At 45.2% G+C, this 12,970-nt stretch overlaps 1 protein-coding gene across 3 annotated transcripts in view; it reads right to left on the minus strand.

The window, feature by feature from the left end:
* Positions 1-4,291: 4,291 nt before the first annotated feature.
* Positions 4,292-12,970, minus strand: part of Nfx1 (nuclear transcription factor, X-box binding 1) — a 60,568-nt gene continuing 51,889 nt past the window's right edge. The window contains exons 18-25 of one of the 3 annotated variants that reach the window (XR_008721454.1): positions 11,829-11,930; positions 11,223-11,264; positions 8,845-8,943; positions 8,262-8,328; positions 6,688-6,833; positions 5,967-6,071; positions 4,787-5,482; positions 4,292-4,696 (exon numbers count right to left, since the gene is read on the minus strand). Coding sequence is in view for 2 of the 3 variants with exons in the window: in XM_055618614.1 (XP_055474589.1) it covers positions 5,410-5,482; positions 5,967-6,071; positions 6,688-6,833; positions 8,262-8,328; positions 8,845-8,943; positions 11,223-11,264; positions 11,829-11,930 (634 nt within the window). In the remaining variant the exon portion in view is untranslated. Of the gene's footprint in view, positions 5,483-5,966; positions 6,072-6,687; positions 6,834-8,261; positions 8,329-8,844; positions 8,944-11,222; positions 11,265-11,828; positions 11,931-12,970 lie in introns of all 3 variants that reach the window. The other 2 variants (XM_055618614.1, XM_055618615.1) reach the window with 2 other exon arrangements.

Below are 12,970 nucleotides of genomic sequence, written 5' to 3' on the forward strand. Positions count from 1 at the left end.
TGGGGCTGGATCCCTTATTTGCTTTCTTTTTTACTTTTACCTTTTTTGTATGTGGGTGGTGTGCACTGGAGGAGGTTGTGAGCAGCCTGACTTGGTGCTGGAAACTAAATGTGGATTGCCTGGAAGGGCAGTGGGAGCTGTTCACTGCTGAGCCACTGCTCTGGCCGTGGGTCCTTTGTAAAAAGTGAGCTAGAGCTCACACATTATTCTGTCCTAAGTTTCCCACTGGCCAGCAAGGCCTGAGGCCTGATACCACCAAATCCCTCTGCCACTTTTTAGATACCCACTCTTCCCTGTTGCTGGCTCCCCTGTGGCCCTTTGGTCTTGTTGTTTCTCCACAGTTCATGGAATGGTTTCATAGCAAAGCCCTTGTAGCCGCTTTCATCTCTTCCAACTCCATGGAATAGTTTTCCTTTGGCTAACTTCATGGCTTGTGTTTTCTCCTTGTGTCTCTAGTCTGTACACCAACAATAGAGAGGAAAATATCAAAAAAGAAGAGAAAATGTGACCCAAAACAACATGGCTTGTACCTTTTACTTAAAAGTTTGAACTGCTGAGCGGTGGTGGTGCAAGCCTTTAATCCCAGCACAGGGGAGGCAGATGCAGGTGGATCTCTGAGTTCAAGGCCAGCCAGGGCTACACAGAGACACTTTCCTGATGCCTGATAAGTACACCCCACCCTCTGGTTTAGGGTTCTATCCTGCCCTCTAGTGGCCACTCTAGAAACAGTCCCATCTTCTCAGAGTCTGCTGGTTCTATCTTGGTACATCTTCCTGCCCTCTTGACTGGGCCTGTTGGGCTACCCTGCCCCCAGAGACTCCAGAGCTGCCTCTGTTTTGTGCAGAGGACACAGGATACTTAGTGAGAATCCCAGATTCCCTGTTGTTCATGAGTGATCTTGGGAAAGTGACCTAATGTACTTCCTGGGGCTTTGAGGCATGAAAGAGAAACGTGGCGGTACTTGATGCTAATCAGGTGTTTCTTGGTAACTGCTATCCACTGTTATAAAAGGTTCCTGGGAAAGCATGGAGATGGACTCTGGACTCCCTCACACGTGTTGGCATAGGAGGAGAGGGAAATGGGGTCACTAAAAGCTCTTGCCCTTGCCAGGGCCACTTTGACCATTGCTCTATTCCTCCCCACCCCCACATTACCTACTGACTCTGTCCAGGTCTGGGCTAAAGACTTAGCTGTTCTGATGCCTGTGGCATGCAGAGTCTCTGCCTCCCTGATCCTATGACTCCCCTCATGGTGGCTTGGTGCAGCACACCGGCAAGAATGATTGTCCCACTGGACGGATGCAGAATCTCCTCTGAGCATGGGAAGGAAACATGATTCCACCCAATGGATGCAGAACCTGAGGCCCACTGTAAGTCAAGTGCCTGCGTCAGAGCAAGCCAACGGTCATCTTGCTTGTCCAGCTGGGCTCTCTGCATCCACGTTTCCTGCGTCTGTGCACTGGAAGAGCACTCTCATGGAGCCGGGGCCAAGAACTTCCTGGACCGTGGGGAAGAGCTACTTCCAATCCAGTTCTAGTGAGGAAGCTGTGAGGGTCACAGCTCATTTCTTGAAGACTTAGCCTCCTTCTGGCCTGTACAACAGCCCTGCTGTGGCACACACTGTGATCCCAAAGAGTCTGTTTCCTCCAGGTTTGGCCTTTGTCAACTGAGGGCTGGAGTGGCTGGCAGAATTCCTTGGGGATCTTTGGGTCTAAAATGTCATGGGAGGCCTGGTGCTGTGGCACACATCTGTAATCCCAGCACTTGGGAAACAGAGGTAGGTGGATTTCTGTGAGTTCAAGGCCAGCCTGGTCTACAGAGTCCAGGAGAGCCAAGGCTACAGAGAGAAACCATGTCTTTTTTTTTTTTTTTTTAAGATTTATTTATTTATTAAGTGTACAATGTTTTGTCTGACATGTACATAAACATGCCAGAAGAAGGCACCAGATCTGGTTGTGAGCTACCATGTAGTTGCTGGGACTTGAACTCAGGACCTCTGGAAGAGGAGACAGTGCTCTTAAGCTCTGAGCCATCTCTCCAGTCTGAGAAACATTATAGAAGATTTATGCTGAGGTTGTACGTTCTCTTGGGTGTGGGTGACAGACGGTAGGTCAGTGAAGGCTGAGGTGCTGGCCTGGCTGCTAGCACCTTGTAGAAGAGGAAGTACATGTTCAGTTTTCATTTCGGACAGGAAACTGGAAGTCTGGTAGCACAGGAATTCTTCAAACTTAAATCTACAGGATAGCCCCTTCCCTAAGCCTTCCTCCTCTGGCAAGGTTGGACAGGAACCAGACCTGTCTCCACAGACCTGCAACCAGGAAGGCTTTTCATCTTTAGTTATACACATATATCCCATTGCCCACTTGGATGGCCCTAAGGTTGAAAAGAGCCAGCTATGCTGGGCAGGGTAGAATTACCAAGAATTTAGTCTCTGGGAAGCTCTGGCCCAGGAAGAACTCTTGCTGAGAGCATGGCCCTGGGAGCCAGAGAACAGATATTCGGAACCCATGGCTCTCTCCACGAATGAGACAGAGGTGGTGCTCACTGTTGAGTTTGCCTTAATGCACAACTGTCCATCACTGCTTCGTGAAGAATGTACCAGACCCATGAGAAAAAGTTTGCCTTTGCTGGGGCCTGGGGTCTCCTTGGGGACAAGAGAGAAGCAAACTTCCTGCTGGTCCTTGGCTTACTATCTGGCTTCCCTGTCACCTCTGCAGCCTCTGGGGCAGCCTTCTTGCCTCAAAGTTGCTTCCGATACCTTCTATGACCAAATCCAGATTTTTTTTTAATTTTAAAATTGCTTGCTAAGTCAGAATATTTTTTTAAAAATACAATTTATTTTTATTTTTTATGTGCATTGGTGTTTTGCCTGTGTGAGGATGTCAGATGCCCTGGAATAAGAGTTGTGAGCAGCTATGTGGGTGCTGGGAATTGAACCTGGGTCCTCTAGGAAGAACAGTGGTCTTATTCACTGAGCCATCTCTCCAGCCCACATATGGTGGAGTTGGTTAGTTACAACAGAAACTCAAAGTCTCAGAGAGAGTAAACAATTTACTTTGGACTGAATGCAGGTAATAGACAGAAGCTGAAAGAGGACAGAAAATGCTAATTGTTTCCCTAGTTCTAATTCTGTCATGGATTTGTTTGGTTTTGGTGGTGGGTAAAGCTTAAGAATATTCAGTTTGAGAGTGTAAAGTGGGTTTTTTTTTTTTTTTTTTTTTAAATATTTCAAGACAGGGTTTCTCTATATAGCCCTGGCTGTCCTGGACTTGCTTTGTAGACCAGGCTGGCCTCCAACTCACAAAGATCTGCCTTCATCTGCCCCTCTGAGTGCTGAAATTACAGGTATGTGCCACCACACCCATCAAGTGTAGTTTAGTGTGAAGCCCCAAAGTTTCTGTTCCAAACGCCTATTCCAACTGTACAAAAGTTCAATGAGTTCGACAGGCTTTGGATCTGGAAAATTTTGGTATTATATTTTTATTTGCAAGTTTCTTTTGATAATAAACTTTATATTTAAAAAAGTATTTACTCTGGCATCTTCTGGAAAACATCTGTGGACTGCTGATACAGATCATAAATGCAGCCTTGCTACCCTGCTTAGGTTTGCCCATGACTCAGCACATTGCTGTTAGCCTCAAGCCTCATCACCATTTTCTGCCTACTTTGGACAATTAATCCTTCCTCAAGCACATGTGTTTTACCAGTCCCACCATGAGATTGGGACAAAGCCATCTGTTTATCAGGAGAGGCCCAACCAGCATCACATTCTTTACTTGGTTAGTGTTGTAGACATACACTTCCCAGACCTGTGTGTCATCTGTGGTTCCTTTAACCCTCACATCTCAGGCCAGGCAGGGAGAGCCCCTACCCTGTCAAGTGGCAGGGCTAGAATATGAAGTCAGATTTGCCTCTCGATTTCCTGAGGGGCACACACAGCCAGAGCACTCACTTAGACTGGACGACAGCTGCACACAGACTTCCTGTTGGTTGTTGGCTCAGACCCTGTACTGAACAGGCCCAGAGAGGTTTTGTTGTTTCTATCACTTCTATCCTGTCACCTCAGCCACTACATCCTCATGATTTCCACACAGACTGTGGTTAGGACCAAAGAGCAGCCTAGCTTTTCCTATAAAATCGAGTGTCTCCAATGGGTTTGGGATAGAGGCCTGTGCTCCTAGCACTCAGGAGGCTGAGAGTTTAAGATCTGAACGGGCTTAAGCAATTTAGTGAAATCCTGTCTCAAATAAAATATAAAATAAAATAATAAAATAAAAATAAAATAAAAGAGGTGAAAATTAAGTACCTTGTTTTATGATCCAAGTTTCTGGGGGTTCAAAATTTATTTTAAAGCAAAAAGAAGCCAGACAGTGGTGGCAAACACCTTTACTTCCCCACCACTTCCCCTGCCTCCGCAGAGGCAGGCGGATCTCTAAGTTCAGGGCTAGACTGTTCTACAGAGTGAGTTCTGGGACAGCCAGGGCTACATAGAGAAACCTTGCCTTGAAAAAGCCAAATAACAGTAACAAAAAAGAAGTCTAGCTTGTAATGAAGAGGGGCCAATACGGATGGCCACACAGCTGCCTTGAAGGAAGGAAGCTGAAGAATCCAGACAGTAAGCTGCTTGGCATAAGCTCTGCACTGTCCACACAATTCAGAGCTCAGGTGTAGGGAGAGTCAGTGTGGCCGCTGATGGCCTAGGAAAAAAACACAGAACAGCTGTCTATGTGATGTGACAGTCTTTATCAACCAGAAGGGACTTAGAAGTGGACAGTTCATAGACTCACAGTGTGAATATGGTAGAAGAAGTTGCTCCAAGTTCTCACCATTATGGGAGACAGTTGAACTGTCCCTGTAGACATGGTAATGCGGTAAAATGCCAGGGACTTGAGAAAATGGAATTCTATAAAACCTCACCAGTCTAGAGAGACATGGGAGCTTTCAGCCAAGTCTAGGTAAGATGGCTATGTTTAAGACGTATGATTACCAACGTGGTTTCCCAATGGTCAGTAGTTCATGTGTCTTCCTACATGAGGAAACTGAGGTACACCAGGAGAACAACTGGGATAACTAAGACTACAGCTAGGTGCCACAAGCCAGTTCGGAATAAAAATTCTGGTTTATCCAAATAAATACTATACTCCCTAGCCTCTCCACGGTGGTATGAGGAGCCTCTTCAAACATATGACTAGGAATCCTGTGGCCACATAGCCAGAAATCTGGCCATGGCGAGATACTTGGGCTAGGAGCCAAGAAGGGGGTTCTGACACACTCATGCTATGGATGTATCAGCACAGGACAGCATGTGTGCTGGGGCTCTGCCACACAAGAGCAATGGGCATGATCTATCTGCTGGCAAATGGGTCTCCACTACATAGAATCATTCTTTTATCTCAGGGTATCTATCGTCTCAGTCCTGGACATCAAAGTAGTCGATCACTGGCTCCTTCGATATCTTCTGTAAATTACTGCTCCCCGGAGTCCTGCAAAGCAATTGAAGAATAATTAGGCCTTTCTTCTCCAGGGGAAATAAGCCTAGGTCTTTACAAAGTTAAGGGTGCATCTCTGGGACAGCGGGAACCCATGTACCAGCACGTGCCAAGATCTGCTAACAGCCTACAGGTGTTCATTACATTAATATTTTCTTCTACTCTAAAAAAAAATTCCATAAGAAAGTTTTGTATAGCTGGGCAGTGGTAGCGCATGCCTCTGATCCCAGCACTCTGGAGGCTGAGGCAGGTGGATTTCTGTGAGTTAGAGGCCAGCCTGGTCTATAAAGTGAGTTCAGGATAGCCAAGGCTATACAGAAAAATCTGTCTTGAGAAAGAAAAATCAGTATCACTGCCTGTTGGGATGCACAGACTCTGCTGACCTGGTTTCAGTAGTAAAGAGAAGACACTCTTGGTGGAGGCTGTGCCTGTGACCTCTGCCCACACAAGTTCTGCTTGGAAAGCAGCTAGTTCTTACTTGTCTGTCTGGTGTCGGTGATGAGGAATTGGTGGTGGAGGCCGTGTCTGCATTTCCCTGTTGAGCACACTGGTCAGCGTGGTAGGAGGACAAATGGACTTCCCTCTGAGGAGTGAAGTGCAACTCTGAGAATGTGAATGGCAAGCAGAAGCCGCAGATCCAGAAACCCGGCCTTTGACCGGGCAGCATGCTGTCAGCACACCCTAACTCAAGTGTGGTCAACTGGGTTTCAACTTGCCCTTTACACTCATCCTGGCCAGACCCACTTGCCCACAGCCTCCCATGCCATGCTTCATTGCTCTTCACTGTGACATTCTCTTGACACCCTCAGGTACAGATGGTCCTTTCTGCCCCCTTCCTATCTCACACTGCCATGTCCATTTCCTCTGATGGCAACACTGAGTCAGAGTACAGCATTCTTTCTGTCACGCTGAGGTTAGAGCCAGGAAGGTCGGAGGGAGAAACAGGAGACAGAGTGATAGGATTACAGAAGTGATAAGCAGGCATTCTGCTCAGAGTCCCTCCACCTGCAGAAATGCCACCTCCAACATGTAAAATGGATGAGGGCAGCTGTGAGACCTGGGTATACTTGGGTTTATCTGTCCTGAGGGCTTTGCTCTCTGGTTTGGATCTTTGGGTAATGGTGAAAAGATTGTTTCAGAGAAATGGGATATGCCTGTCCTGCTGAAGAGCTCTACCCATGATGGCAAGGTCAACCTACCTGATGGCAGTGACCACAACATTTCTCTTTGGTTCACTGTCATAGCTCACACTCTCCAGGCCATAAACCTGGGCCAGGTCATGAATGATGCGGCGGTGGTCCCTGTTCATGGGAGGGAAGCTGTAGCTTTTCTTAGGATTCTTTCCCTGTTGGAAGGAAAGAAGACTGCTGAGCACCAGCCCCTGGAAACAGTGCTCATGACTTATTCTTACCCCAAGAACACAACTAGAAGAGTGGCTGAGTTTAGCTTTATTGTTTCCTGCTTCAGTCTTTATTATTATTACCATGTAGGCCAGATGATTACTTTGGGAGTTGGTTCTGTCCTTTTACTGTGGGCCCCTGGACTCAAACTCAGGTTATCAGGCTTGTGTGAGCACCTTTACCATGGAATCATTGACTCAGCCTGCAACTCAATTCTCAGAGGTTGAAAATCCTAACATTCTGTGTGAGCGTGGGATCTCACGCGCTTCTTAATTTACAATGGGAAAGCAGATGGGCAGACAGACAAGGCTAGAGACTAGGAGTATGTGGTGGGGTTAGTGGTTCTTCCTGGGAGTCCATAACTTGGGAGTGATAGTCTCAAGAAACACCTAGATACACTGAAGACTTCAAAAACAAGAAACCCTCACTTCCTGTAGCAGTTAGTTCTACTCAAGCAACAAACATAGAAATACATTTGCTCAGGTTTCCTATGCAGAAAAGGAACAACTAAGCTTCTCCTTTAGGTCAGTGTCCTACTGGAAGTAGAAACAGGAAGGGAAAAGGAGGGAAGTGGGAATCGGGTGAGGGAAGCAAACACTGGGAAGGGTAGCCATCATTAGAAACAGTCCTAAAACAGCTGACCTCACACCCAGGGACTGAAGAGGAAGCCAGAGCAGTACTAGCTGCTGCTTACCAAATCACTTTTTTTTTTTTTTGAGACAGGATCTTACTGTGTAGCCCTGATTATCCTACAACTTGCTATGTAGATCAGGCTGGCCCCCAACTCACAGAGATCCACCTATGCCTGTCTCCTAAGTAGTGGGATAAATGATAAATGGCATCCATCATCATACCCAGTTAACTAAATTACTTTCCTACGCAGATCTCACTTTGCTATTCCTGGCAGGCTGAAGCCATTCTCCTCAGCCTGTGCCCTGATCTTCATCTTTAGTCTCCCCACAGGGCTTCTGTCCCAACTTTGAGAAAATGAAGAGAGTGTGCTCTCCTATCACAGACAACTGAAGTCATTCAACTATTTCTGTTGAACAGCGTCCCCAACACACACAACACATACATGGTGGTTTCTCTGTGTAGCCTTGCCTGTAGACCAGGCTGGTACTGAACTCAGAGATCCACCTGCCTCTGCCTCCTGAGTGCTGGGATTACAGGCATGTGCCACCATGTCCAGATAAAGGTTATCTATAATGAAAGAAACAACCTAAGTTTCCATGTCTGGGCATTGGGAATCTGCAAACTTTTCCTACAAACATTTCCTACAACCCTCTAGGCTACCACTACTTCTGAAACGTATTAGTTTTGTTTTTTTAATCAAGCTGGTCTCAGAAATGCCTATTGGACATGTTTACTTCAACCTTATTCACGGCCTCCACAAGTGTTTCCATTTCCTTCTCAACGTCACTGATAAACTTTAAGTCTTTCCTGAAATGAGAAATCATCAGTTAATTTCATCTGTTCTTGCTCTTCTGGGAACCTCTTCCACCCCCCTTCTGCCTACACAGTAGAGAGAGGACAATGCTGGCAGAAGGTGTGCAGAGGCGAAGAGCTGCCAGATAGTAGGAAGTGTCGCAAAACATCAAAGAAAAGAGACAGATAGGAGAAAAGGAGGAGGAGAAACAGCCACCAGAGAGCCAGAAAAGGAGATGATACTGCCCCTGATAAGGAACTTATGATTGTGACTGTGAGGCAGGGATGAGACATGGCTCAGCCATTCATTTTCAGTACAACCTGAACCTGAGTAGCCCTTGGTAGGCCTAGACTCCTATTGTGGGGACCACCCCTCAACTAAGGGACAGCTAAACATGTGATTTCTTACAACATAAGTTAACTTTATCTGGCTTAATAATGGAAGGAAACATGTTAACTACCATATCTTATAATACTAGATAGACACACTCATGAACCACAGGCTAGGAAAGTGGATAATCAGTTGCTTACCTGGCATCATCTTTCAAACTGTCACTGAACTTTGATGCTGAAGAACGCAAATTGAAAGGATCAGAATCATCACTGATGTCAAATGCCTCTGCCAACCTCCTAAAAGTGATCGAGAAATAAGCAGATACAAGGACAAGACAACAGGAAAATTATACAGCATTTCTCCCTTATTTACAGGTGGTTAGTTTCAAGATTCCCAAGAGATGCCTGAATCCAAAACATTTTGGCTTTAATGTACATGTGTGCATGCAGACAACTTGGGTGTTTTCTTCCATGGTGTCCACCTTGTTTTGTTTTTACTTTTTTGAGTCAGGGTTTCTCTGCATAGCCTTCACTGTCCTGGACTCTTGTACATCAGGCTGGGATTGAAGTCATAGAGATCTGACTGCCTCTGTATCCCTGAGTGCTGGGACTAAAGGTGTGTCCCACCATGCCCAGCTCCACCTTGGTTTTTGAGATAGGACCTCTTTGAGCTACATCCCTGGCCCTATACTGGTTGCTTTCTATACATACAAACCTATGATAGAGTTTAATTTATGACTTTGGTGAAGTAAGAGATAAACATTAGCTTACTATAGATTATAGGAGTCTCAGCACATGTTTTCACACACATCAAGAACTTCCACCCCTTTTTACTACAGAAATCACCCTGGACACATTTTGTTTTTTTGAGACAAGATCTCATGTACTCCAGGTTGGCTCAAACTCATTAAGAGCCAAGGAAGGACTTGAACTTCCTCTTTTTTTTTTTTCCCTGAAGTACAAAAGAAATTACAATACTTAATTTATTATTAATAGGATATAAAAGAGATCATTTCAAATCTTTTGATTAAATTTCTTATAAGTAAGCATTTTATTTTAGATAATTGTATATTAGTGTGCAGTGACAAGAAATACTATGAAGAGATGCCATCAACATTTTATCCAGTTTCTACCTATGCTAACTTCTTGGAAACATGCAGTACAGTATTACAGTGAACACACTGGCACCAATGTAGGGGCACAGGACATTTCCATTATTGCAAAGATCCCGCTGGTTTGCCTTTTAACAGCTATGCCCACTTGCTTTTTTCTTTTTGCCCCTGCTCAGTATCTGATCTGGCTGGTCTAGTCCTCATTTCTGTAATGTTATCATTTAAATTTCTGTAATGTATGATTATATATACATACACACATATATAATACATACATATGTATATATAATCATACATATGTATATATAAATGTATGTATATATAATCATATGTATGTATATATGTGTATGTATATATAATCATACAAATATACATATATATAAATATGTATGTATATATAATCATACAAATAACAACCTTTTGGACTTAGTCTTTTTTTCTTCAGCCTTGAATCCTGGAGATTCATCACAGCTGTGTGTCAAACAGAAGTGATAGAAGTGGAGGGCCATCTTGCTGGAGAACTGCATTCATGATTCCCCTTAGGGAAATCAGAGCCCTGAGAAAGGTGGACTTGAACTTCTTATTGTCTTGCCTCCACTTTCCAAGTACTGGGACTACAGGCACATGCTGACATTCTGGCTTTTTGTGTTGTCTTGAAACAGGAAAACACTGTATGGCAGGATGGACCTGCCTCAGTCTCTCAAGTGCTGGCGTACAGGTGTGCACCACCACACCTGGCTTATACTGTGCCTGTGCAGGCTAGAGATTGATGTTGGGTACTTCCTTGATCAGTCTGCACTTCATTATTTTACTTTTTGAGACAGAGTTTTTCTACACACCCCTTGCTACCCTGGAACTCATTATGTAGACCATGCTGGCCTCAGACTCACAAGATCCATCTACCTCTGCCTCTAGAGTCCGGGATCTGCTTTATTTTTTGAGACAAGGTCTCTCCTTGCATCCAGAACTTGCTGATCTGGCTACTAGCTGGCTAGGAGACCCCAGGCTTCCTTTGGTTCCTACCTTCCCCATGCTTAATTATAGGTGTCATGCCCAACTTTTCCTTGGGTGCTAGGGGCCTGAATCCAGGTTTTTATACTTGGATGGCAAAATATCTTATAGACTGAATTATCTTCTCAGCTCCTTATGTTACACTGCAACAGAAAACCCATTCAACATTTTTCATAGCCTCTCTTACCTCTGCTGAATCAGGAAGGTGGCTGGTCACAAAATAAGCTTGCGTGAAATGTGTAATTTACATCACGACAAAACTACACAGCTCACATCTCTGAGTGTGCTGAAATTACCTGAATGATTTATCTTAGACAATCCAACTCTTAGGACCACATTCCTCTGCCGATAGCAGTTAAGACTCAGAACAGAGGCTGAGTGAAAGAGGGGTTGCTCCTCCCTTTAGCTCCACAGGGCTCGAGAAGTCTGTAGCAAGCTATGGAAACTACTTACTTCTTTCTTTCCAAGGCAGAGCACTCCTCATCACACTGCAGCCTTGATAAACAAATGAAACATGTAGTCAGGGCCCAGCTCTACAGCTCCTATCTAGTAAGAACATTGCAGGTGGACTATAGGAGAACACTGCAGCCCTTCTAAGGACCAGAAAGCAGTGATGAGGCCATGTGTTTTTCAGGCTTCACTAACACCCCACCCCCACCAGAGGAAAGTTACAGTGTTCCCTAAGCCTCCATTGTTGGCTCAATGGGTCCTTTACAAGTGAGGATGGGCAGCCTCCTGGAGCCTAGCAGCCCCTGGGAGGCTTCAGACTGATCCCCACTCCCCTTTCTAGACACAGTCACCACTTTGGATCTGGGTTCTGTGGGTCTAGCTACACAAATTCAGGACTCTGCCTTCTGTCAGCAGACTGAAGTGAGACCTGGAAACCTGACTTTGGTCCTGTAGTGTCCCAAGCAGGGCTCATTGCTGTTGTGCTGAGTCTCAATACCCAAGTCTGCTGGATACCCACTGTGTGGGCTCTCTACTGCGGAGGGCTGAGATATACGGATTCCTGCAGAGACTGCTTAACTGGAGGAAGAAGGCACAGGCTTCCAGAATTACCTGGCTCGCTGTACTTCTTTCTTGGTAATGAACTTGTTGGTCTCCACTGAGTCTCCAAGATGCATGTCTGTTATTTTAGAGGCCATAGAAATAGCAGTTATTCTGAAATACAGAAAAGGAAGATGAGGCACTACAGGATCCTAGGAACCTCACCGTACTAGGGACACAGAAGCTTCCCTTAGAACCCACCAACTACAGGACAGCTTACATGATTCTAGAAGCTCAGCTGTCATCAGTGTTCACTGAAGTAGTACATGTAAACTATTGACACACTATGGCATACACCCTCAGTTCAATTCTGAGTAGCTGTACAAGAAGTGAAGAGTTAACAGAACCATGTCTATCTCCAGAACATCCAGGCCAACGCCCAACAGACAATCAGGCAAGACATGATGGCATACACCTTTAGCCCCAGGGGCTTGCAGATCTCTGAGTTGGGGACAGCCTGTTATACACAGTGAGTTCAGGTCAGCTAGAGTTACAAAGTAAAACCTTGTCTCTGCTGAGTGGTGGTGGCCCACTCTAATTCCAGCACTTGGAAGGTAGAGGAAGGAGGATCGCTGTGAGTTTGAGGCCAGCCTAGTCTGCAAAGTGAATTCCAGGACAACTAGGGCTGTAACACAGAGAAACCCTATCTTGAAAAATCAAAAGGAAAAAACTAACAAACAAAAAAACCCCATCAAAACCCCCTGTCTCCAAAAACAAATGAACAAAACCAACTAACAGCCAATCAGATACGTGTGTAAGCCTGTCCTATAGCTTTGGCATGCCTTCATGTCTAGTTAGAGATGTATATAGCCTTTTATAGCCTACCTCTGTTCTCAGATCTGTGTAACCATATGGGTGTCAATATTTTAGGAGGTCGTAAGGATATTTACTAGATCAGAGAGCCTATGCTTGTGATGAGACAGCGTACCTTACCTGTGCCAGCAACAAGGAAAGGCAGTAAGGTATTAAACCACCTTACCTAACTTCAAGACACCTTCCTTTCTATCTTATGCTGTAATTAGATGAAAAGGGGGAGGAAAGCATGAGAAAAGAGAAAGCAAAATATTTCCTTCTCCTCCCTTCCCCCCTAGACAGGGTTTTTCTGTGTAGCCTTGGCTGTCCTGGACTCACTTTGTAGACCAGGCTGTCCTGGA

This window comes from Psammomys obesus, unplaced genomic scaffold (genome assembly GCF_907164565.1).
Source record: "Psammomys obesus unplaced genomic scaffold, mPsaObe1.curated_primary_1811, whole genome shotgun sequence".
NCBI lineage: Eukaryota > Metazoa > Chordata > Mammalia > Rodentia > Muridae > Psammomys > Psammomys obesus.